Here is a 26,705-nt window from a genome sequence, read left to right on the forward strand (position 1 = left end):
TGATACTAACAACGAATCCCGCAAGATCTTACTAAAGTAGACGGCGATACATCCGACGGATGAGTGACCCATCTGTCTTTGAAAGCGCAATACATTTTCTCTACTGAATTGTTCTAGGAGAAGTTTATCTCATCAGAGTGAAAAGAGCAGAGGAGCAGCGCTTCATATTGGCGAGACGCTATTTTGGCAACGTGCTGTTTTGGTAAGTCCAACTGAAATATTGAAAATGTTTGTCTCAGCCTACCTGTAACTCTGGGATATCACTGCACCTACAAAAGGTTGCTCTGATCATGGTAGGCTATTGCATAAACGTTTCAAATGAAGGAACTCTGATCATGACAATAGAGAACTTTTATTATTGCCTCTTTAGGTTATTGATTTAGCTTACTCTATTATTGATGTGACTTTACAATTGTTTGTATGAATTTCCATTTTCAAATACATCGACTTTTTCATTTATTTATTACTTTAAATTAATCTGAAATTACTAGTGATATTATTCTACTGAATTATTTAAAATAGCCTAATACTTTACCACAATATTTTCAATCTATAGTTCTTGTTGTTGAGCTTTTCATTTTTTGCTTTTTAGTTTCAAATTCCACATAAACCTTGCAGTAGATGATTCGAAAATCATGTGGTGTTTTATTTCAAGGTGTTCTCAGGGCAATTTGTATTATTCTGTACTAAAATCTGTGTCACTCCATTTAATATGATATATTACGTTACGTTAGATTATGAATGGAATAGCAGTCGTACAATATCATACATATTACCCGGTCATGCAATAGAATACGAATTGGATGACGTAACTTATCGTGCGTCTTGGAAGACATGTATAATTAAATACGTGTCCACAACAGAGGATCGAGTAATCGAATTGAACGGTTTATTAACCAGAACTCACAGGCTGCTGTTTTGGCCATAGCCTACTCCAAATAAATCAGTAAACAACAACAGGCTTCCAACTCTCTGTCAGGATGCAAAAAGAGAGCAAACAATAGCAAGCATGGTCTTTCAACCTGCAGTGCCTGACCTCCTGCCTCCCTCCACCAACCACAAGGACACCTGGCACCAGAACATTCCAGGCATTCCTTTGGTTGGCAGACAACAGGTTGAACGGATACTGGTAAAGTGCACCACAATAAAGGAACAACATAACTTAGGGACACACAGTTGTCTATGTGGGTTGCTACACCCCCACCCCACCCACCTCAAAGTCCCTCGTCTCCGAGGGAACACACAAAGTCTTCGGAAGCAAACCGGAGGTCTCCTTTGTCTGCACGGGCGTGATGGGGCAGAGTGCCTGTTCTTTGGAAGGTGTCTCCTAGTGTACTCCGACCCCCGGGGGAACAGCAGGGCTATCAGGGGGCTGTCGAAATGCTATCTCCGCAGGGGTGCGGATCTCCCCCAGCATGAGAAGGGCAGGTGTGCATGAGGTGGCGTTCTGGACAGCGGAGTGGCACGCCATGAGGACAAGGGGCAGATGATTGTCCCAATAATGCTGGTGTTTGGCAGAGATGTTCAGCTGCTGTGCAAGCGTTTTGTTGAAGAACTCTATGAAGCCATTGCCCTGTGAGTGGAGTAGTGCGGATCTTGAGAATATCCAGCTGCTCACACATGGTGGCTAACACGCAGCACTCAAAGTTTCTGATTGTGAATGGACTCCGCAGCGCCAAACTTGCTGAACGTAACTGCTGTGAATGCGTCCACGATGGTTTCTTCCTCTTGGTCAGGCAGAGCGTAGGCCATTTTGTAAAATAGTCCATGGCTGTGAGCACCCAGTGGTTTCCACTGTCTGGTGGGGAATGGACCAATTACATCCACTCCTACTCTCTCAATGGGCGCCCCATTGGACACTGTTGGAGTTGTGTGTGAGAGCGGCCTAAAGGGCTCTTTCTCGCTGTGCAGCTGTCACAGCGGCGGCAAAAGTCCTTCACATCCCTCTTGTGCTGCCCCCAGTAAAAGCCTTGACGGAGGCGGCAGAGGGTTTTTGTGTGACCCCAAAGTGTCCAGTCCCTGCTCATCCATGTATGCCCTGGAGCACAGCCTCTTGCAGTGCTTTGGGGACCACCACCTGCCAACTCTCTTCTCCTGTAGCTGGCCCTTTCCATGCTTGCTGTAGCACACCCGTAGCCAGCCGCAGAGCCCCGAACTTTTACCACAGCCCTTTGGTGAGAGCGTTGCCATTCAGCCATGTTGACCACCTGCAGCTCACAGCAGACAGGCACGTGACATAATATGGCACAGGCCCCCTCCTCCGTACACAGCTCTCTCACGGGCCTCTCTCCGCTCAGTGGTGGAACCTGTCTGCAGTACACGGCCGGTGGGACGTGGCATTGGAGTGGCTTATAACTGAAGCTCCTTCAACCAGCATGCGACCTTCCTCTCTGGCACTTTGAAAGACTTGAGGCACTAGAGGGCAGAGTGGTCAATCCTTACCATGAAGGGCAGGCCACCCAGGTAATACTTGGAAGTGACACAGTAGCGGCACTCATGTTTGTTGAATGTCTTGCTGAAAGTCAGTCACCACTTTCTCCCCCCTCTGGCCCCACCTAGGCCACCACCCCACCCATTCCCACATTGCTTGTGGGGGGTGAGCATGGAGGCCTCGATCAGTGCACGCTGAAGGGTGTTGAAGTCCTCCTGGCACTCCATTGTCCATATCAAGGCCTTGTCGGCAGCAGGCGGTTTAGGGGACCGGCGAAACTGGAGCAGCCCTGTACAAACCTCCTGTAGTGCTGCTGGTCAGTGGGGGTAGGCCAGTCTCAGACAGCCCCCACTTTGTTCTCCATGGTGCTGATACCCTCTCCCCCCCCATCCCCACTTTGTGCTCCAAGAAAGAGAACCTCTCTCCTCATGAAGTGGCACTCCACCACATGCTGTGGCACTCCCAGGGCAGACTGGAAGGAGCTGCCGTGGGCAAGGATGTCATCGAGGTAGACCACACACTCCTTTGGTGGAGATGCCATCCAGCATCCTGTCCATTAACCTCTCAAAAGTAGCTGGTGCGTTGCAAAGGCCCTTGAACTGCCAGTGACCTCTGCCCTCTTGGCTCTGGCCTCTGGAGATAAGGGCACCTGCCAGTAGCTGCTGCAGAGGTCCAGATCAAGCGACTCATTGACGCATGGTAGGGGGGTATGAATGCTTCCCGGTTACCTCATTCAGCCGCCTGTAGTCTGCACAGAACCTCAGCTTGCCCCCCTTTTAAGGAACCAGCCCTGGGGCTGTCTGAGGGCTCGATGAAGTCCTCTCCTGGCGTGCCATGCAGGTACAGCAGGGACGCACCTTGATGGGCAGAGCGTTGCCGGTGTCGATCTCATGTGGGTCTGACCCACCTTATCCTCAGAGCATTGTTCAGAACTTGAACAATGACTGCCACAGATGTTCCACCTGCTGTGAGTCAAGACCATCACAGTTCTTTTCCCATATCTCCTTCACTGCCAACAATGTCCTCTCCTATCTGGAGTAGCTGGGCTAGGGGGAGGTGTCATTGAGGTAGCTGGGGGAATGTCACACTAAGCTGTGGGGGCTTAGCTATAGTGTGCAGCTGGGGGAAGGTCTCAGACAGATGTGGGGGAGGGGCAGGGCAGCCATGAGTATTTGGTGACTGCAGGCCCTCCCTGGAAGCTATAGAGTGCCCCTGTCTAGGCCTAGCTGGAAGCCTGTGCTCCTAAGAAAGTCCAACCCCAGGGTACATGGGTACTGTAGAGCTGCTACCCACACAGGATGATGCACTGTCCTGCCCCCTACCCTTTCATGGGTACCAGCTCACCTGTGACCGTGCGGGCTGAAACTGAGTCCAACCTGGTACAACGTCTGACTTCACCAGGGTTACTGTGGACTCAGTGCAGGGCACCCCCTTGACAGGGATGTAACAAAAGTCCCCAACACAGTTCCTGCCCACCGACAATGCAGGCGACATCTGCTTGCAGTTGTCTGCTTTTGGGGGAAGTGGAGCCTTTCTCCCCCGTCCTGATGATAATGGGGGTTGGTATAGAGAGCCAGGGGTCCTCCCTGCACTGTCTTTGTGGACCCCAAGCCCTTTCCCTGGGCTCTGGGGGACATAGGGCAATTCCTGGCTGACCACACACCCAGCAGACCATGGGGCCGGGGTGTGTGTTGCATGCGGTGGCGATATCGCACAAATGAGTTTAGTCATTTCAGTCACCCATACAGGCTTTCCAGGCTCTGCACCACAGCCCGCACAGTGGGTGCATCTCCAAACGCCCCCACTGTTTGCTTCTGTAATGACTTGGGATGAGTTAGCTGGGTCTGTGTGTGCAGCTCCGTAGTAGAGTGTGAACTGGTCACGTGCCAGCTCGCTCTGCACGGAGGGGGCATGCCTACTGAGTGATGCGTTCAATGTCATTAGCGAGCACCCGTAGCGGCTCCTCTGGCTGCCTGTATCTACTACTCAGTTTGGAGCCCAGCAGCTCGGGTTGTAAGTAGTGTCCAAAGTGCCTCATTGTTCCAACTAACACCCCATAATCATGTCTGTCCTCCGGGCTAAGCAACAACAAACAGGACAAAGCATCATCCGTGAGGCACAAAGCTAGTTGAAGTCCTCCATCTTCATCTGACCACCTGTCTAAATGAGCTGTTCTAACTGGGCATGATATTTCCCAAACCACCTTACCAGAGTACAGTAATGACCTTTGACGCTCAACGGATGTGGCAGGGCTTGAAAACTATTACGGACTACAAAGGGAAACTCAGATGTGAGCTGCCCAGTGTCGCGAGCCTACCAGAAGAGCTAAATGCATTTTTATGCTCGCTTCGAGGCATGCAACACTGAAGCGTGCACGAGAGAACCAGCTGTTCTGGATGACTGTGATAACGCTCTCGATAGCCGACGTGAGCAAGACCTTTAAACAGGTCAACATTCACAAAGCCGCAAGGCCAGATGGATTACCAGGACGTGTACTCAAAGCATGCGCGGACCAACTGGCAAGTGTCTTCACTTACATTTTCAACCTCTCCCTTAATGAGTCTGTAATACCTACATGTTTCAAGCAGACCACCATAGTCCCTGTGCCCAAGGAAGCGAAGGTAACCTGCCTAAATGATAACCGCCCCGTAGCACTCACGTCGGTAGCCATTAAGTGCTTGAAAGGCTGGTCATGGCTCACATCAACAGCATCCTCCCGGATACCCTAGACCCACTCCAATTCGCACACCGCCCCAACAGATCCACGGATGATGCAATCTTAATCACATTCTACACTGAACTTTCCCACCAGGACAAAAAGAAACCATTTGTGAGAATAAAGTTCATTATTCAAATGGCCACAGGACTATTACATTGACCCCCCCCCCCCCCCCCCCCCCAGTCACTTCACCCCTACCTACATGTACAAATTACTTCAACTAACCTGCACCCCCACACACTGACTCAGTACCCCCTGTACAGTATATAGCCTCGTTATTGTTAGATTTTTTTATTTGAAACATTTGGTAAATATTTTCTTAACTATCTTATTGAATTGCACTGTTGGTTAAGGGCTTGTAAGTATTTCACGGTAAAGTCTACACTTCTATTCGGCGTATGTTACACGACGAAACCTGCATGCAATTTTTAGTAGCTTTACAACTGAGTTGCTTGATTGCTTCGGAAAACCCCCCTGCAACTAATTTTCAACTTGGTTGCATCCAGTTGAAACTTTGCGAAACTAACTGTAAGTAACAACCTAATCAAAACAAACACATGTCACATGATCCATTCCAAGGTTCGGAATTCCGACCCAGTTGTCATGTCAACACAGCCGTCAGTGCTGGGCAACCTGGAATCAGGGCTGACAGAACAGACGAGCACAGTGGTATAAACATTGGCGTCATGGTTTATGTATATGGTTTAGCAATCAATAACTAATTTTGAGGTGATCCTAAACCTCTCACTGAACAGTTTCAACTGAAATTTTCCAACATGAACTGTGCTAGCTATCTTAGTTCGTTGCTAGCTTGGTTATCACGTTCCTAGCTAGCTATGTTGGTGTTTTGCAATGTCATTTTGGCTAGCTAGCTAAATTGTACAGGCTACAGGTCTGTATCCTTGCTGTTACAATAACCAAACGTTGGAGAAACAAATCATTTTTGAAACCAAGATGTAATGCAGCAGATGACATGCGGTGGGTTCTGAATTCTCAAACAAGCAGCTTCAATTTGATTGGCCGTTGCATGCAATTTGGGTTTGAGTTTCTTCATGTAACAGCAAAATTGCTTGATGTCACTTGCAACTGGAAATAAAATGGCGTCCCAAGCCTAAGGCGCGGTAGATCTGTACTATGTACACCATTTCTTATGTTTTGCCGTTCTTAGGTTTCGATTTTGCGTCTTTTGTACACCAGCTGAAAATACAATATTTTTGGTTATAGAAAATATATTTCAGTGGTTTAGATGGTACCATGATTCTCCACACAATGACTGCCTGTTTTGTCACACAAACAGAAATTGGGCGAACTACGGGAATTTAAGCAATCAGGAAATGACGGAGTGAATTCTGCATATTGCACCTTAAAGCCTGCAGTGCCCGGCCCTCTGCCCTAACCCGCGCCGCTCCACCAACCGCAAGGTTAAGTTTAGAATAAGAGTTAGAGGAATGGTATTTAAAATGCTGCAATGGTCCTTGATTCAAACATGCAACCTGTTGGATTGCTAGACGGTGACCGATTACTCCTCCCTGACCAACCATTCTACTTCAGACAGAAACGAAAGTAGACCATTAGTAGGTATCGTATGTCTTGGAGGTGCTCAGAAATACGTAAAGTATACAATGTTTTCCATGGTTCTGAGGCCAGGCGTTAGGGCCTTTCATTTATTGCCTTTGAGTGACAAGTCAAATCGAATCACATGCACATATATTTAGCAGATGTTATTGCGAGTGTAGCGGAATGCTTCTGTTCCTAGCTCCAACAGTGCACTAGTATCTAACAATACACACATCTAAAAGTAAAATAATGGATTCAAGAAATGTATATATTAGGATGAGCATTGTCGGAGTGGCATTGACTAGAATACAGAATAGATGCATGAAATTAGTAAAACTGTATGTAAACATTATAAAAGTGATCAGTGATTCCATGTCTGTACATAGGGCAGAAGCCTCTAAGTTGCATTTTTGATTAACTGATTGGTTGCTGGCTAGTGATGGCTATTTAACAGTCTGATGGCCTTGAGATAGAAGCTGTTTTTCAGTCTCTCAGTCCCAGCTTTAATGCACCTGTACTAACCTCACCTTCTGGATGGTAGCGGGGTGAACAGGCCGTGGCTCAGGTGGTTGTCCTTTTTGTCCTTCCTGTGTAAGTGTCCTGGAGGGCAGGCGGTGTGTCCCCGGTGATGTGTTGGGCAGACCGCACCACCCTCTGGAGAGCCCTGCGGTTGTGGGAAGTGCAGTTGCAATACCAGGCAATGATGCTGCCCGACAGGATGCTCTCAATTGTGCATCTGTGAAAGTTTGTTAGGGTCTTGGGGGCCAAGCCAAATTTCTTCAGCCTCCTGTGGTTGAAGAGGTGCTGTTGCGCCTTCTTCATCTCAATGTCTGTGTGGGTGGACCATTTCAGATTATCATTGATGTGTACGCCAAGGAACTCGAAGCTTTTCACCTTCTCCACTGCGGTCCAGTAGATGTGGATGGAGGCGAGCTCCCTCTGCTGTCTCCGGAAGTCCACGATCAGTTTCTTCGTTTTGAGAGGTTATTTTCCTGGCACCACTCTGCCAGGGCTCTCACCACTTCGCTGTAGGATGTTTTGTAATTGTTGATAATCAGGCCTACTACTGTTGTGTCGTCACCAAACTTTTATGATTTGAATTGGAGGCGTGTGTGGCAAAGCAGGCGTGGGAGTACAGGAGGGGGTTGAGCATGCCCCTTTGTTGGGCCCCTGTATTGAGGATACGTAGTGGTGGTGTTTCCTTCCTTCACCACCTGGGGAGTGGCCTGTCAGGAAGTCCAGGACCTAATTGCACAGGGTGTGAGGGTTCAGACCCAGGGCCCCGAGCTTAATGATGAGCTTGGAGAGTACTATGGTGTTGAATGTTGAGCCATAGTCAATTGAACAGCATTCTTACATGGGTATTCCTCTTGTCCAGATAGGATAGGGCGGTGCAATGGCGATTGCGTCATCTGTGGATCTGTATACAAATTGAAGTGGGTCTAGGGTATCCGGTAATGTGGAGGTGATTGGATCCTTAACTAGCCTCTCAAAGCACTTAATGATGACAGAATTGAGTGCTACGGGGTGATATTCGTTAGTTAAGCTACCTTTGTTCCTTTACCCAAGAAAGCAATGGTGGACATTTTGAAGCAAGTGGGGACAAGTGTCCGTAAACACTCCAGCCAGCTCGTCTGCTCATGCTCTGAGGACTCGACTAGGGATGCAGTCTGGGCGGGCAGCATGTCTTACTCACGTTGGCCACGAAGTCCATGTTAATCCTACAGTCCACGTTGAGACTGGTGTTTTGCGGGAACTATTTAATGAAGCTGCCAGTTGAGGACTTGTGAGGCAACTGTTTCTCAAACTAGACGCTAATGTACTTGTCCTCTTGCTCAGTTGTGCACCGGGGCCTCCCTCTCCTCTTGCTGTTCTGGTTAGAGCCAGTTTGCGCTGTTGTGTGAAGGGAGTAGTACACAGCGTTGTATGAAATATTCCGTTTCTTGGAAATTTCTCGCATGGAATACCCTTTCTTTCTCAAAACAAGAATAGACTGATGAGTTTCAGAAGAAAATTCTTTGTTTCTGTCCATTTTGAGCCTGTAATTGAACCCACAAATGCTGATGCTCCAGATACTAGTCTAAAGGACAGTTTTATTGCTTCTTTAATCAGGACAAACAGTTTCAGCTGTGCTAACATAATTGCAAAAGGGTTTTGTAATGATCAATTAGACTTTAAACATTTTAAACTTGGATTAGCTAACACAACGTGCCATTGCAACACAGCAGTGATGGTTGCTGATAATGGTCCTCGGTACGCCTATGTAGATATTCCATTAAATATCAAGTGCCTGATGTAAGTCATCCCGGCTTTGCCGCTTCTGACTCATTCTAAAACCATTATATCTAATGGTCTAATGGATTTGATTTCCTTTACCAGCATGAACGACGACAATGACCGCTTATAATGAAAACAATTTCTATTCATTTTCTAGTCTTCTATTCTTGGAATTTTAGAGTTGTAGGATTTTATTTGTGTTTTTTTTGTTTTTACCCCGTTTTCTCAAATTTCGTCAAATCCTGTTGGTAGTTCCAGTCTTGTCCCATCGCTGCAACTCCCTACAGACTCGTGAGGCGAAGTACGAGAGCCGTGCGTCCTCCGAAACAACCCTGCCAAGCCGCACTGCTTCTTGACACAATGCACACTTAACCCGGTAGGCAGCTGAACCAATGTGTCGGAGGAAACACCGTACACCTTGTGACAGTGTCAGCGTGCATGCGCCCGGCCCAACACAGGAGATGCTAGATCTCGATGATACAAGGACAACCCAGCCGGTCAAACCCTCCCCTAACCTGGACGACTTTAAGCTGATTGTGCGTCGTCTCATGGATACCGAACCAGGATCCGTAGTAACACAGCTCGCCCTGGGAAGCAGTGCCTAACGCGGAACCCAAACCGGCTGCGCACGTGCGCTATCGTGCAAACATTTATTTTGTAGGAAATCTGGGATCTTCCCATGTGGATAAAAAACAACACATTATTTCACCTTTTATTTAACCAGGTATGCCAGTTGAAAACAAGTTCTCATTTACAACTGCGACCTTGCCAAGATAAAGAAAAGCAGTGCGACAAAATACAGTTACACACGGGATAAACAAAAGTACAGTACAGATTTATGGAAAACTAAATTATTACGGTTTGATATGACATGACTTGGCTACAGTCACAGTTGGCAACTGAAACTGTTATGAGGCATGGGCCCTGGTCAAAGGTAGTGCACTATATTGGGAATAGGGTGCCATTTGGGATGTACTTTGTTGAGAGGCGTGGGTTACCGGGTTGTTACTAGCCTTATCCACAGTCCTGTCCTATGAGCTTCCTGATGCGATTGACAAGCAGTAGTATTGTCCATGTACATCATGGACCCAGTTTTTATTTATTTGTTCATTTTATTTTATTTTTTTATTCTCCTAACTCATGTTTCCCCCAGCTGTCAGTCAACAGTGTGTCACATTTACCAAAAACTCCAAGTGTGACTCTACTCTGAGTAAGATTAGACATTGTGTTCATACACACGTTATCCAGTTTGGCCCCATCATTCTCCTTTCATGATGTCCTTTGTATTTAACTGCAGTCCCCTCCGTGTTGTAAACCGGTTTGTCATCCTGGTGATTCATTGTGCGTCCCAAATGGCACCCTATTCCCTATATAGTGCTCTACATTTGGCCAGAGCCTGGTCAAAAGTAGTGCACTACATAGGGAATAGGGTATAATTTGGAATGTGTATACCTTATGTGCTGTGGGTTATCTCACCCTAATGGCCTCGAGTGAAGGTGAATGACCCCATGGCCATGTAAAAGTGTTTGCTTATTGCTAGCAACGGTCCCCCAAACTGTCAGAGATAGAGTACATCTCTCCCAGCCAGGTATTCCAGGTATGCATATGTGACTTAACCCTTAGATGAAAGGAGCATTGGTATTGGAGTACTTTGGATGGAACCAATATTCCTGTGGGCCTCCTGGGCCCATGTTGTGCATCTAAGGGTTAACACAGTTAAATAGTCTTATGTATTGAAATAGCCACGGTTATGTGGGTTTGCAATAACAGTGATACATTTTTAGTGGTTTGTCTTCTATCAGCTATTGCAAACATTTTTATTTGCCTTGCTGAACTATTATGCCGTGGTTCTTTTTATTGATATTGGTTTTTAAAGGGTATGAACCTTACTTTGACCATGTCGAATGTGAGGTATGAAGCATGACTGACTCGGGGCCATGCAAAACATCATAGCTCAAATCAACTGAATATACATTCTGCAATGTGCCTACTGATAAAGCACCAATGTGCCTATCTTGGTGTTCCAATAAATAATTAATGAAACACAGGTCTGGCTGTGTTTTTGCTGATAGTGGCCCACTGTTATTATTTCATAGATGGCAAGCAACATGGCATCCTGATGATGGATTACAGAACATGCATCCCAAATGGCACCCTATTCCCTATATAGTACACTACTTTTGACCAGAGCCCATGTATCATTTGGGACACGGATAGAAGAATGCATTCAGAAAAACAACAGTTCTGTAGTTAAGGGCAACCTTTTGATGTTCGTGCTATGCTTAGAGGGAACTGTTTGTCAAATTTGTGTACAGAATAACAACTAACAGTTGTTTTTTTGCCCTGTCTTGATGGTTTATACAGCAAAAAGGGACTTTGTTGGTTATTATAGGCCTTGCACATCCTGTCAATTAAATGTTTTCTCAGACAGGAACCATTTATGTTAATTCCTGTGGCTGATGGAAAGTCAATACAAGCAACACAACTGTTTTCATTCTCTAGTCCTCACCAAGCACATGTTTAGATTCCACCTGAGGTTATACTCCAATTTTGTTTGCATCAGTTTCTCCCCGTTTTTGTTTTGATTTCCAACTGAAGAGAAGCTAATGAATAAAACAAAGTATTTAACTTTTAATCGAGACCATGTGTTCTTCCTTGATAGATGTGTTTAACGGGATGTTGTGTTAGTTGAACAAAGACTCGGACTTCTTTTGGAAGTAAGCCATCATTTGACAGGCTAAATAGAGTAACATAATATGGACTTTTGAGAATCAAATGGAAAAAGAGGACAAAATTGGGCATTTATTGTGTTTTATCATCGGTCATTTAAAAAAAAATCAGGCTGGAGCAACTTTATACTTATCAATTCAATCAATAAACAAATGAACCAATCACTCTCAATCCATGTGAAGATGTGCAGCTCTGTTTGTCCTTAGACAAATGTGTTCCTACCTTAACTAATTTTATCCATGCAAACAGGAGAAAAAAGGAGGGACGCTCACAAACCCAGCCCCAGGGGTAGCCAGTGGTGATTCCTCCGACGAGCAAGCATCAGGCTTCCTAAACAGAGGCAGGCCTTGGTCCTTCACTGCCTCTCCTATGGCAAAGGCAGCCCAACACAGAGTACAGTGAGTTGGCTTCTCTCTGATTTTATGTTTACCCTCCCTCTTTCTGTTGCACATACAATAAACATTAAGTTATTAAGAAAGTATGTACCTTTTTACATTTTTGTTTTTTTGTGTTGACATGAATGTTATAATGCAACACGGCGCATGGTGATGTCATCATTGAAGTCTGTCATTGTCTGTTCACTGCAGGGCAGAAATTGCATCTTTATAAACTCGGCAAAAAAGAAACGTCCTCCCACTGTCAATTGCATTTACTTTCAGCAAACTTAACGTGTAAATATTTTTATAAACATAAGATTCAACAACTGAGACATAAACTGAACAAGTTCCACAGACATGTGACTAACAGAAATGGAATGTGTCCCTGAACAAAGGGGGGGTCAAAATCATAAGTCATTAAGTACTGCAGTGCATCTCCTCCTCATGGACTGCACCAGATTTGACAGTTCTTGGTGTGAGATGTTACCCCACTCTTCCGCCAAGGCACCTGCAAGTTCCCAGACATTTCTAGGGGGAATGACCCTAGCTTTCACCCTCCGATCCAACAGTTCCCAGACATGCTCAATGGGATTGAGATCTGGGCTCTTCGTGGCCATGGCAGAACTCTGACATTCCTGTCTTGCAGGAAATCACGCACAGAACGAGCAGTATGGCTGGTGGCATTGTCATGTCAGGATGAGCCTGCAGGAAGGGTACCACATGAGGGAGGAGGATGTCTTCCCTGTAATTCAAAGCGTTGAGATTGTTGTTATTGCAGCCAATCTCAGTCCGATGATGCTGTGACACACCGCCCCACACCATGACGCACCCTCCACCTCCAAATCGATCCCGCTCCAGAGTACAGGCCTCGGTGTAACGTTCATTCCTTCAATGACAAACGTGAATCCGACCATCACCCCTGGTGAGACAAAACCGTGACTCGTCAGTAAAGAACACTTTTTGCCAGTCCTGTCTGGTCCAGCAATGGTGGGTTTGTGCCCATAGGCGACGTTGTTGCCGGTGATGTCTGGTGAGGACCTGCCTTACAACAGGCCTACAAGTCCTCAGTTCAGCCTCTCTCAGCCTATTGCGGACAGTCTGAGCACTGATGGAGGGATTGTGCGTTCCTGGTGTAACTCGGCAGTTGTTGCCATCCTGCACCTGTCCCACAGGTGTGATGTTTGGATGTACCGATCCTGTGCAGGTGTTGTTACATGTGGTCTGCCACTGTGAGGACGATCAGCTGTCCGTCCTGTCTCCTTGTAGGGCTCTCTTAGGCGTCTCACATTACTGACATTGTAATTTAGTGCCCTGGCCACATCTGCAGTCCTCATGCCTTCTTGCAGCATGCCTCAGGCACATTCACGCAGATGAGCAGGGACCCTGGGCATCTTTCTTTTGGTGTTTTTCAGAGTCAGTAGAAAGGCCTCTTTAGTGTCCTAAATGTTCATAACTGTGACTGTAATTGCCTACCGTCTGTAAGCTGTTAGTGTCTTAACGACCGTTCCACAGGTGCATGTTCATTAATTGTTTATGGTTAATTCAACAAGCATGGGAAACTGTGTTTAAACCCTTTACAATCAAGATCTGTAAAGTTATTTGGATTTTTACAAATTACCTTTGAAAGACAGGGTCCTGAAGAAAAAGGGACAAATGTTTTTGATGAGTTTATATATAGATCCCCTATGGTATTGATCTCTAGTTCTCCCCATTGCTCTAAGGTGTTAGAGGGGGCAAAGGAGGGATTTCTGGCAACAGGAAGCAGGAATGATATTGGTGTAAGGTCAAAGTAGACTTTAATTTGCTTCCAGATTTGGACCGTGCTGTGTATAATAGGATTGTCACTATAAAGTGACATCAACTTGACAGGTGACAAAATCACAGTGCCAATAGAGAATTAGGGGCAATCCTCACGCTCCATACTTAGCCAACTGGATGACGGAAATGCATCATCCAGCAAAAACATAACAGCACAGAGGTTAGCAGCCCAATAGTAAAATAGAACATTTGGGAGAGACAATCCTACTTCCATCTTGGAATTACAGAGGTGTTTTTACCTATCCTGTGTTTTATAATCCCAGATGAATGGATTGATAATTGAGTCCAGTTTAATGAAAGGACTTAGGTATGAATACTGGGATGTTCTGGAATAGGTAAAGCAGTTGTGGGAGGAAGACTATTTTAATGGTATTAATTCTTCCGAGCAAAGAAATTGGGAGATTTCTTAAATATTATGTCTTGAGTTTTTGCATCAGAGGGGGGAAATTCTCTTTAAATAGTGAGGGGTATTGTTTGGTAACATGCAGTGCCTTGCAAAAGTATTCATCCCCCATTGAGTTTTTCCTATTTTGTTGCATTACAACCTGTAATTTAAATAGATTATTATGATGTCATGTAATGGACATATAAATGAAAAGTGGTGCATTCATATGTATTATCCCCTTTGCTATGAAGCCCCTAAATAAGATCTGGTGCAACCAATTACCTTTTAGAAGTCACATAATTAGTTAGTTTGCACACAGGTGGACTTTATTTGTCACATGATCTCAGTGTGTGTGTGTGTGTGTGTGTGTGTGTGTGTGTGTGTATATATATATACACCTGTTCAGAAAATCCCCAGAGTCTGCAACACCACTAAGCAAGGGGCACCATGAAGACCAAGGAGCTCTCCAAACAGGTCAGGGACAAAGTTGTGGAGAAGTACCTATCAGTGTTGTGCTAGAAAAATTATCAGAAACTTGAAACATCCCACGGAGCACAATTTAAATCCATTATTAAAAAATGGGAAGAATATGGAAACACAACAAACCTGCCAAGAGGGCCGCCCACCAAAACTCATGGACCAGGCAAGGAGGGCATTAATCAGAGAGGCAACAAAGAGATAAAGATAACCCTGAAGGACCTGCAAAGCTCCACAGCGGAGATTGGAGTATCTGTCCATAGGACCACTTTAAGCCGTATACTCCACAGAGTTGGGCTTTACAGAAGAGTGGCCAGAAAAAAGCCATTGCTTAAAGAAAACAATAAGCAAACACGTTTGGTGTTCAGCAAAAGGCATGTGGGAGACACCCCAAACATATGGAAGAAGGTACTCTGGTCAGATGAGGGTACAGTTGAGGTTTTTGGCCATCAAGGAAAATACTATGTCTGGTGCAAACCCAACACCTCATCACCCTGAAAACACCACTCCCACAGTGAAGCATGGTGGTGCAGCATCATGCTGTGGGGATGTTTTTCCATCGGCAGGGACTGGTAAACTTTTCAGAGATGAAGGAATGATGGATAGTGCTAAATACAGGGACATTTGAGGGAAACCTGTTCACCTTCCAGAGATTTGAGACTGGCACAGAGGTTCACCTTCCAGCAGGACAAGGACCCTAAGCATACTGCTAAAGCAACACTTGAGTGGTTTAAGAGGAAACATTTAAATGTCTAGTCAAAGCCCAGACCTCAATCCAATTGAGAATTTGTGGTATGACTTAGACTGTTGTACACCAGCGGAACCCATCCAACTTGAAGGAGCTGGATCAGTTTTGCCTTGAAGGGGCAAAAATCCCAGCAGCTAGATGTGCCAAGCTTATAGAGACATACCCTAAGAGACTTGCTGTTGTAATTGCTCCAAAAGGTGGCTCTACAAAGTATTTACTTTGGGGGGAGATGTCACAATAAAAATATTTTGATCAAATTATACCCCCCCCCCCAGGTAGTAAGACAACAAAATAGGAAAAATGTCAAGGGGGGTGAATACTTTCGCAAGCCACTGTATAGTAGAATGTCATCTGTGTATAGTGAAATCCTATTTAGATTTATCTTTAGTATTATAGCCGTATATCGCCTGAGCGAGAGGTTCAATGATTAGAGCAGAAAGCAGAGGCAAAAGTGCACAACCTTGCTTTGTCCCTATATAAATGTTAAATCGTGGTGACAAAGTTTGGTACGTGGGTATTCTCGCACGGGGGTTCCTATATAAAAGCTGGATCCATTTTGTGAACCCATCTCCAATATTACATTTCTGTCGGACCTTGAATAGATAGGACCACTCAACTTGGTCAAAGTCCTTTTCGGCGTCCAAAGATATAACGACAAGGTCCACTTTGGGTAACCTCTGAGAATACATAATGTTGAAGAGGCTCCTGGGATTGAAGAATGAGTTTCTGTTAGGGATAAAGAAGACGGCATATTTTAGAATGGCCTTTTATTGTCTCCAGCACAAGGTGCACCTGTGTAAGGATCGTGCTGTTTAATCAGCTTGATATGCCACACCTGTCAGGTGGAAGTATTATCTTGGCAAAGGAGAAATGCTCACTAACAGGGATGTAAACAAATTTGTGCACAAAATTTGAGAGAAATACAGTTTTTGTGCGTCTGGAAAATTTCGGGGATATTATATTTCAGCTCATGAAACATGGAACTGAAATTTTACATGTTGCTTTTTAAAATATTTTTGTTAGTATACTTAGAGTAATAATACATTAGAACTTTTTGTAGATTGGCCCCATCGTCAATGCAGTCTATCAAGCTTCTTTTGTTAGATTCATTTAATATTTTAATGTCACTAACATGTTTGCCCAGAGCTCAAGCTAAATCCTTCCCCTTCTTGTGATGCTTTTGTTTGCTGACAGGGCATGTCAATGTCATGTTTTGAGTGTGTCAAAATCAAATCAAATTTGATTTGTCACATACACATGGTTAGCAGATGTTAATGCGAGTGTAGCGAAATGCTTGTGCTTCTAGTTCCGACAATGCAGTAATAACGAACAAGTAATCTAACTAACAATTCCAAAAAAATACTGTCTTATACACAGTGTAAGGGGATAAAGAATATGTACATAAGGATATATGAATGAGTGATGGTACAGAGCAGCATAGGCAAGATACAGTAGATGATATCGAGTACAGTATAACATATGAGATGAGTATGTAAACAAAGTGGCATAGTTAAAGTGGCTAGTGATACATGTTTTACATAAGGATGCAGTCGATGATATAGAGTACAGTATATACATATGCATATGAGATGAATAATGTAGGGTAAGTAACCCAATGGCAAAGGCTGTGTCCCAAATGGCACCCTATTCCCTATACAGTTCACTACTTTTGACCAGGGCCTCAACCAAAAACACATTTCAAAGCCCCTCAGTTACCCTGAACTGACACCGCTCTCACAACACTAAAAGAGCAAGAGGGCTTTACAACACGCCACATCAAATACACAGCTGTATTGACATCATTATTAATCCCATGTGATGTTACGTGGCATTGTGTGGATTTGGGATATGAATTGTATTAAATTCTAATAAAGGCTATGCTCAAGTTCTTTGTTTGATGCTTGAAAGCCACTGCCATTGAACCGTAGAGTACAATAAGTGTTTTTTTTGAAGCAGATTAATGAAACTAAATGCGTCATGAGCTTTCATCCTCTGCTCAAAGGTGCCTTTCCTGTTTCCCAGTGGAACTGGTAGTCGTGAATCATCATCCTATTGCTTAATACCACCAGTACTTGTTGTTAAGCTGGAGAGTAGTCCAACAAGCCCTTCTGGCATCTCGTGGAGGTAACATTTATGGTTTTCTACCCTGTGCCACCCTCACGTTCATCCTCAGGGGCCACCGGCTGCAGCTCCATATGGCTGCAGACTGAAGGCCCAGTTTTTATACCAGCGTTAGGCATCTAACGTCTCAAAACAGGCAGGAAAACACGTGTACTTGTCCCAACTCCTCTATTGAGACCATGGTGGCGATTAACACATTCCACACATGGGATATACAATGACCAAGGCATCTGTCGGACCTACTGAGTACAGTATGTGGGTGTTGTCCTTATTTAGCTATTCTAATGACTTAGATTAGATACGCAGGGATGCAAATGTTGGCCAGCTAGAGCTAGATAACTTTGAGTAGTCAAATATGGTGATTATAGCCTACAGCGATAATTTTTTTGTTGAATATTTTTTTGGGGGGTTGCTTATTTGCTCTTAATTTGACTTTTGACTCTGTCACAGAAATGTGGTCGGGGGTCTGAAAAGGTGTCTGCCATTTCTGTTCAAGCCTGTGCTGGAAAATAAACATGGGAGGTATTTCCCCTAAATCATCAGGAAAAGGAAGTTGCAGTTATTTTCTAATATTTCCTTAACTACCTCTACAGCTTGGCCTTCCAAAGCTAAGCTAGGTGTATAAGAATAACAAGCTCAAAACTTGCACAAGTAATGATTGTTAAAAATCATCCATTGATTCACAAATGTTTCTATGGCAGATAAGGTCTACTGATTTGGCTCGACACCAGGGTGTATTCATTACACCGATTCTGTTGCAAAGAGGTTTGTACGCTTGCAACAGGAAATGTCTACTCCAAACTGAGAACATTTTGCAACAAAAACAAGCATTTCTATTGGACAGATTCCGGTAGGTCCCTTCCCATTTTCATTCCGTTTGCTCTGTTTGGTTCTTTTAACGGTTTACGTTGCGAGACTTAATAAATACACCCCAAATGGATTAGATTAAAGAGAAAGGTATATAAAGACAGGAATCACATATTTCTATTTTATCTGTAATATGTGAAGCCAAACAGCCTTTAGCTGTGTACCTATTCCCTTTATAGTCCCCTATGGACCCTGGTCAAAAGTACTTCACTACGTATGGAATAGAATGCCATTGGGGATGTGGCCTATAAAAGTGAAGTGCATTATCAAAACAATTTACAAAAAAGTAATTCTATCCTTTACAGAAATATGGGGGATGTGCAGCTTGTGACTTCAACGCGGATCTCCAAGACCAGCTTGACATTAGGCCGAGGTTCTCCAAGTCCGGAGTCTCCAACCTTCACTCTCCCACCCCGCAATGCCCGGGTCAGCCCAGGAGAGACCGCACGCCTCGATGGGAAGGTAGGAATCGCTCTCTCAAAGCCTGTCCCAATTTGCTCCCTGTATCCCTTCCCCTTGGTCCTATCTTCTTTGATGTTAGCATTTCTGAATAGGTATAACCAGTGTAGTGGTAAGGCTTCCACCATATCTGCAAACATTGAAATATTAGGGCCATAAGGAGGAGAGGGATCCAATTTGTGAATGGACCAAAAATGTTTTTTTTTAAAATCCTCCCTCCTGACTTTGTACCGGTTATATGTTTATTTTCAACCCACCCGAGTGTGCACGAGCTGAGCATGTTGTATAACCTTCATTGTGTTTGGAGTAGAGGTGCTGAAGTGTACTTTGTTGCCTTGGGTTAAGGTCTTGTGTTGACCCCTCACCCCCCACCTCCTGTTAGCAGGCCCAAGGCTCCTACTGTGCTGTTTACTGAGCTCTCTTTGGCATCCCTCTGAGTATCACTGTCTGTTTGGACTTGGCCCAATCCCAAATCGACCCCTACGCCCTATGCACTTGTGGAGATGAGCAATATGGTGAAACCTCCACCTAGCCTATCCAAGGGGCAAGGTGGAGATATTGCCATATCACTAACACCTATAATATATTTTCGTATCTCCACGTGCGTAGGGATTGATTTGGAATTGGGCATCTGTGTCCAATTTATCAGCTCACCCAGTGTGGTCATGGGTGAGCAACCAGGCTTTTTACAAAAAAAAATGACAGTCTCAGAATGCTTTTCCCAACATGTTCTTGAGGCTGGCAGACGGTACTGTCAGGTCTTGATTTATCGCAAAGGTCCTTTTGGCAAAGATTGCTTGGATTTCCATTTTCCAAATGATTAATGGATGCTGACTTGTTATCCTTAAAAATACATTTTTGCCCAATATGTTTTGAAGTTAACCAAACATTTAAATCATTGATGCGTAGGCTATGCTTTTTTTAAAATACACTTAAAAATTGGGGGAAAAAGAGATACATGTTGATCGGGATTAAGTTAGAGGTTTATCAAGGGTGAAATGCTAGTCAGGAAGAATAATATAATTTATGCAATTTAGCAAACACTTTTATCCAAGCAATTTAGTCATGTGGGCATAAATGTTCATATTGGTGGCCACAGTGCGACTCGAACCCACTATCCTGGATGTGCTAGTGCCGAACTCTACACAGGACCACAATGCATTTCTCCAATACATTTTATTTCCTAACTATATCTCCAGAGTGTAGGTCATTGGTTTTGTCATCTTTATTTGTTATCCCCCAAAATGCACGATTGAAATGTTACTGTCCACTGCACATGTCGTCAGCATGGCCAGTCAGTTAAGCTAGACAAACTCTCTACAGTGGCTTTGCTCTGTGTTTGGAACCCTTTCATCATGTACCCGTGTCATGTTTTGACAATCCCCTAAGGGTCGGTTCTGCTCCTCAGATGTCCCGGTCTCAGTTCCTGTCAAGTCTCCCCACTGCTTTCCATGTAAAAGGGATAGTTCACACACGAAATAAATGACATTGGTTCACTTACATTGTAAGCAGGCAATTGATAAGGTATGGCAGCAATCAATACTTTGGTTATGTTTACCTTAATGCTCTCTTCAAATGCTAATGCTTTGAATGAGTCCTCTTTAAAGGGGAAGTTCAGAATTTTACAACTTGATGTTCGATGGTTCCTCACCCTGAAAGTAGTCTATGGGCCAGGAGAAACTGTAATCCATGGTTCGGTTTTAACGACATGAAGGCATTGTTATGGCCCTGCTGTGTGTGGGATCGCTCTTCGATTGGAAAGGATGTGTGACAAATGAGACTGGTGTTACAGAAAGCAGGCTCCTGTCGCTTTGAGTTCACCTCCACTGTACACATGGTTTTCATTCGGCTTCCCTGTCTCTGCTTTGAGTCTGATGTGAAGTAATGGAGTCATTTCTGTGGCTCATGGTAAAAATCAAAATTGCTTCTTCTTTATGAAACGATAAAGTAAAGCGGGGTTCCCCAACTGGCGGCCCGCGGGCCAAAACCATGTGTATGGTGGACCCCCCATGTTTTGTGGACATAAGATAGAAAAAAACACCAGGAAATCAGCTCCAAGTGATTTTCAAATCTGTTCAAGTATTACTTGAACAAATTAGAGACATTCTGTATGTGATCGTATACTAATAATTTATTGGATTTATATAGCACTTTTCTACAAACTGAGGAACTGCTAAGCACTTTTTACATAGTAGGGAGAAACTTACCTCATCCACCATCAATGTGTAGCACCCACCTCAGGGATGCACGGTGACCATTTTCGTGCCAGAATGCTCACCACACATCCGGTGAGGAGTGATATATGTCGATTAGGTGGGCATGGTGGAATGTGGCCAGGTTGGGAATTTAGCCTTGATACCACTGTGAACTCTCCTACTCTTACAATAAGTGCCATGGGATTTTGAATGGCACCCGCTTTAATGTCCTATCCGAAAGACGGCACCCTACTCAGGGCAATGTCCTTAAATGTAATCCAGGTGTGAAACGATAGTCAAATATTCTAAAACAATCTGTTTAGTCAGTCAGTTTGCAGCCCCACCATCCGCTCAAGAAACATTTGCCCCGCGGCTGAATCTAGTTAATGATCCCTGCAGTAAAGTCTTCAAGAAGGAGAGAGAATTCGGAAGGAACTGTTAACAGGCATTTGCCGACAATTTAAAGTCAATAAATAATGCCTATCAACCAATCAGCATCCAGGATCTGAACTACCCGTTTCCAAAGTTGATTCAACTAAACCAGGCTGGACTTCAACCAGTGCTCATGATCAAGATCCAGTATGAATGTAAAAACCTCCCCTATCCAACTTCCTCTGGCTTCTCTAACATACCATCTTTGCCTGTGTTGCCGTCAATGAGCTTCCACATTTTAGTTGATTTTTTTCCCCCTTCTCAAATGGCTCTTGGTACTCTAAATACTCTCGCTGCCCGCAAACCCTTGCGGTGTGCTCCTAAAACACAGTGGGTAAGGCAAAGGGAATTGAAATGATAAATGCCGCTGCAGTCTGGAGCCAGAGCCAGGGAAGCTGCAGGAGCATGGAGCTAGAAGCCTGGGACTGCTGAGCGAGTTAGAGGAGAACTGGACTGACTTTGTGTCTGACAGTGACTGCAGCTCAGACGCTCGGTCAGAATCCATTGAGCTGTGGCCACAGATGTTTAACACCACAGAGCACCACAGGTCCACAGAGCACCCTGTTGTGCTCCACGTGTATAGCTCACTCACAAAGGAAGCTCATCCCTCCACCCTGTGTCATCCTAATCTATGGGTTTGTTTGAATTTGTCTGGAAATGTATTTAAGATCTTTAAAGTCAAGTTGTGTTGGATGAAATGTGAATAGGGAAAAATTCATAATGATCCAAGTTGGGTTGCTGGGATTTCTGGAAAACCTGGGAATTTTGGGAAAGTTACCATAGATTCAAGTATGTCTCACCCGCCTACTGTAATTCCCATGTTAAAGGATACACACTTCTGACTGTTGTCATGACACACCCCTGACATAATGTAAGGAAGCACATTATTGAATCCCCCCCTGAAGATATTGAGATGGCATGATAATGGCTGCCTCAAACAATTCTGGTCATTGATAGAAAAGCCTTTGGCAACCAAGTCTAGAGCTGTTTCCTGAGAGAATGGAGCTAACTGTTGGAGTTGAGAGGTCCAGTTTGGGGGAACTGTTCTGTTAGAAACCCATTTTAGCACTCTGGTTTTAGATACAGTACCGATCATATAGGTTCATACACAGCGACCCTAATATGTAATTCTATGGGTTCATATGGTTCAAATTGGTTTATTTTGGGCATAATAACCCACTGATATTGAAAGTACTTTAAATTTAAGTACAGCTAACTTGGATATCTTTTAATTTAAAAAATAAAACTGACACAATGGAAATTGTTTCTGCAGACTGACTACTCGCCTGGGTCACTTCTGTTCTGGCACATTGACAGTATGGATAAATCTGTATTATTTATAGTTCCTAAACACAGACCTTTTGCATTCCTGTGCTGCACGTTGGACCAACAATAACAATACCTTCAGTTCTAATTCTCTAGCTCTTTCTATAATGTGTAACAGTCTTGGCATTTGAACCTTCATACAGTGATTATGTAAACAAGATTTTGGACAATACATTTTTTTTTCAAATTCTGAAACATTGTATTTCCATTACTGTTGATACTAAACCAACGCTAAATCCAACATCGAAATAAATGGATGTGTATTTTTGCTATGAGGATAGTCTAGTCCCGCCCTTTGCATCACTTCCTTATCCTTTGGGATTGGTCGTTTGTGATGAGGGTGAGATGCCTGTTAGCAGAGGAAGAGGGAGCCAGCATTGCGGTGTCTGATTCAGTACAGCCTGACTGTCCAGTGGTAAGGATACCTGGGTTTAAATACTATTCAAATTCTTTATTTGTGCTTGATTGAGCTTGCCTGGCTTAATGGGCCAATAAAATGCTCCCAAAACTGTCACTCCAGGCAGGCTAGACCAAACGCTCAAGTCATTGAAAATTTTTTAAATAGTATTTGAACCCAGGTCAGGTGCTGAGACAGAGTAGATATATGGAATGCGTCTTGATAGGGATTAAAAGATCTTAGTCTTGTGACTTTCAGCTTCCTGAGGTATTGTTTTTTTCAGAGCCGCTGGAGCAGAACCCAGTCAGCTCATCTTCTGCTTGGATGCTCTGCAACAACACAGTTTCTCCAACTGTTACTTTTTGTGGAGGTGTACAGTAGTACCTCAAACTGTGATGGAGCTAAAGCATGTTTGTGTGCAGTGAGAGCATCTTGGTGATGGAATTTTGAAATGACTTAAAAAATATTGTGTGGGATGTAGATATGTTCAGCACCAACCTTAAGACTTTAGGTTCTTTAGCATCGATGGAATGGAACACTTTGGACATCTGCCAGCCAAATGCCCCACACACAAACACTGTTAGATTAAAGCGGGCTCCCACCATCTATGATTTACAGACAACCTTCAAACAAGGGTATCGTGTGCACATATGGTTATCTGCTTCCAGGAGGAGGTCATGTGTCAGGGAGTTTGTTACTTTGTTCTGTTGCTCTCCCAGGCAGCATTCATCACTACTGAAGAAAAGATCCATAACACCTCCTTACGTCTGTGTCCCAAATGGCACCCTATTCCATATATAGTCCACTGCTTTTGACCAGGACCCGTAGGGCTCTGGCCAAATGGAGTGCACTATATATGGAATAGGGTGCCATTTGGGATGCATACTAAGTACTTACTCTTGACATTGAGGATCCAAGAAGAAGAAACCTTCCCAGTGCTGTAGGTCATGGTGCGTCCATAAATACCACTGTCCCCCTTCTTTTGCCCGTCTAGATTGAAGCTTTTTCAATGGCTCTGTGTTACGTAGGGGAAACTTGACTTCTCTTTTATCAGAACGGTGCAAGTTGTAGCTCCTCCTAAGTAAAGATATTTGTGGGGTCAGATACTGATCTCGATGCAGATGTTCCTGTTTATGCAAATCCCTCTTATCATTATAACAATCACTAGAAGCAGCATACAAGGCGATCCAACTTTTACTTTGCTATTTTTTATTATCCATGGAACCCTTGCCCCAGGCAACTCATACATTTTAAGGAAATGACAACAATATCTCTAAAATATACTGACCACTTCATCTCATTTTGCGCAGTTGATGTTTTACTATATCTAGACAATGTATCCCAATCGCTCCCAAACGCATTAAAAAGGTCATAGATAAATTCAGTGCCATCAAGTTTTATCAAATTAATCAGCCCTACTGCCTCTTAAGACTCTGATGGAGGACTCCGTCTCTACTTATAGATTCCCAATTGTTTCCAATTTTAGACATTTATTTCCTCAGATAAAACCATTGGAAGAAACTTTTTAACAGAACACTCAAATCAATCCGACCTCAGTAGATGGACTAACGGTTGCTTTAACCGGCAGAATAACCATTATCAAAATAAATATATTGCCACAGCTGAATTTCTGTAGTTAAATGCTTCCCATGGTTCCCACTTCTGGCTAACGGGATAAAATGCGTAGTGCATTTTAAAAATGTATATGTCAAGATAAGCCATTATGAATAACATTTATAAACTTACAAAGAGAGAAAGAAGTAGGAGGACTATCCATACCAAACTTTAAATTCTATTTTCATGCTCTAGCATTTCGCCCCGTCAAATTGGTTTAGACATGATTTATTCTGCCCACTCACTGAATATAGAGAGATCGTGTATCGTATTACCCTGGAAGAGGCTGTCTTTACTGATATAAGCCTTAAACAATGCAAATTACACTTTGTTCGAAGTAGAGCTCTGAGACAGGATTGTATCGAGGCACAGACCTGGGGCAGGGTACCAAAACCTGTCTGCAGCATTGAAGGTCCCCAAGAACACAGTGGCCTCCATCGTTCTTAAATGGAAGAAGTTTGGAACCAACAAGACTCTTCCTCGAGCTGAGCAATTGGGGGAGAAGGGCCTTGGTCAGGGACCAGATGGTCACTCTGACAGAGCTCCTGAGTTCCTCTGTGGAGACGGGAGAACCTTCCATTATAGAATAAGGCTGTAACGTAACAATATGGGGATTGAATACTTTCCAAATGCACTGTTTACTGAACAAAAATATAAACACAACATGTGAAGTGTTGGTCCCATGATTCTTGAGCTGAAATAAAAGATCCCAGAAATGTTCCATATGCACAAAAAGCTTGTAAAGTTTGGCAAAGTTTGTACACAAATTTGTTTACATCCCTGTTCGTAAGTATTTCGGCTTTGCCAAGATTCTCCATCCACCTGACAGGTGTGGCATATCAAGAAGCTGATTAAAAAGCATGATCATGACACAGGTGCACCTTGTGCTGGGGACAATAATAAAAGGCCACTCTAAAATGTGGACTTCTGTCACACATTGCAATGCCACAAATGCCAAGTTATGTTGACGTGGTATTACACTCTGGGTCAATAGCCAGGCCCAAAGCATCGATCTAAATATGACTCTGGCCAGGCATAAAGTACATTCAACTGTCCTAGTGGCCAACAAATATCTGGCAAAAAAAAAAAACATGTAAACATAATTTAACAGCTAAGTTTTGAGGGAGCGTGCAATTGGCATGTTCATTTCTCTACCAATATCCGCTTCAATGTCATGGCAGTATGTCCAACCGGCCTCCCAACTGCAGACCATGTGTAACCACACCAGCCCAGGACCTCTACATTCGGCTTCTTCACCTGCGGGATTGTCTGAGACCAGCCACCCGGACAGCTGATGAAACTGTGGGTTTGCGCAACGGAAGAATTTCTGCACAAACAGTGAGAAACCGTCACAGGAAGCTCCTCCTGAGGGCTCGTCGTCCTCAACAGGGTCTTGACCTGACTGCAGTTCGACGTCGTAATCAACTTCAGTGGGCAAATGTTCACCTTCGATGGAGAAGTGTGCACTTCATGGATGAATTCCGGTTTCAACTGTACCGGGCAGAAGTGTGTGCGAGCAGTTTGCTTATGACAACGTTGTGAACAGAGTGCCCCATGGTGGGATTATGTTATGGGCATGCATAAACTACGGACAACGAACACAGTTGAACTTTATCAATGGCAATTTGAATGCACAGTGATACCCTGACCAGATTCTGAGGCCTGTTGTCATACCGTTCATCTGCCACCCTCACCTCATGTTTCAGCATGATCATGCACGGTCCCATGTCGCAAGGTTCTGTACACAATTCCTGGAAGCTGAAAATATCCTATTT

The 26,705-nt window shown here is 44.1% G+C and overlaps 1 protein-coding gene across 2 annotated transcripts in view; it reads left to right on the plus strand.

Moving 5' to 3' along the window:
* LOC109870693 (myosin light chain kinase, smooth muscle) overlaps positions 1 to 26,705 on the plus strand; it is an 82,160-nt gene continuing 55,455 nt past the window's right edge. The window contains exons 1-3 of one of the 2 annotated variants that reach the window (XM_020461290.2): positions 1 to 202; positions 11,964 to 12,112; positions 18,813 to 18,969. In XM_020461290.2, the coding sequence (XP_020316879.1) occupies positions 12,084 to 12,112; positions 18,813 to 18,969 (186 nt within the window). In that variant the 5' untranslated portion in view covers positions 1 to 202; positions 11,964 to 12,083. The remainder of the gene's footprint in view (positions 203 to 11,963; positions 12,113 to 18,812; positions 18,970 to 26,705) is intronic. The other variant, XM_031805658.1, reaches the window with a different exon arrangement.

The sequence above is a fragment of the Oncorhynchus kisutch genome, linkage group LG26, assembly GCF_002021735.2.
Source record: "Oncorhynchus kisutch isolate 150728-3 linkage group LG26, Okis_V2, whole genome shotgun sequence".
Classification (NCBI taxonomy): Eukaryota; Metazoa; Chordata; class Actinopteri; order Salmoniformes; family Salmonidae; genus Oncorhynchus; species Oncorhynchus kisutch.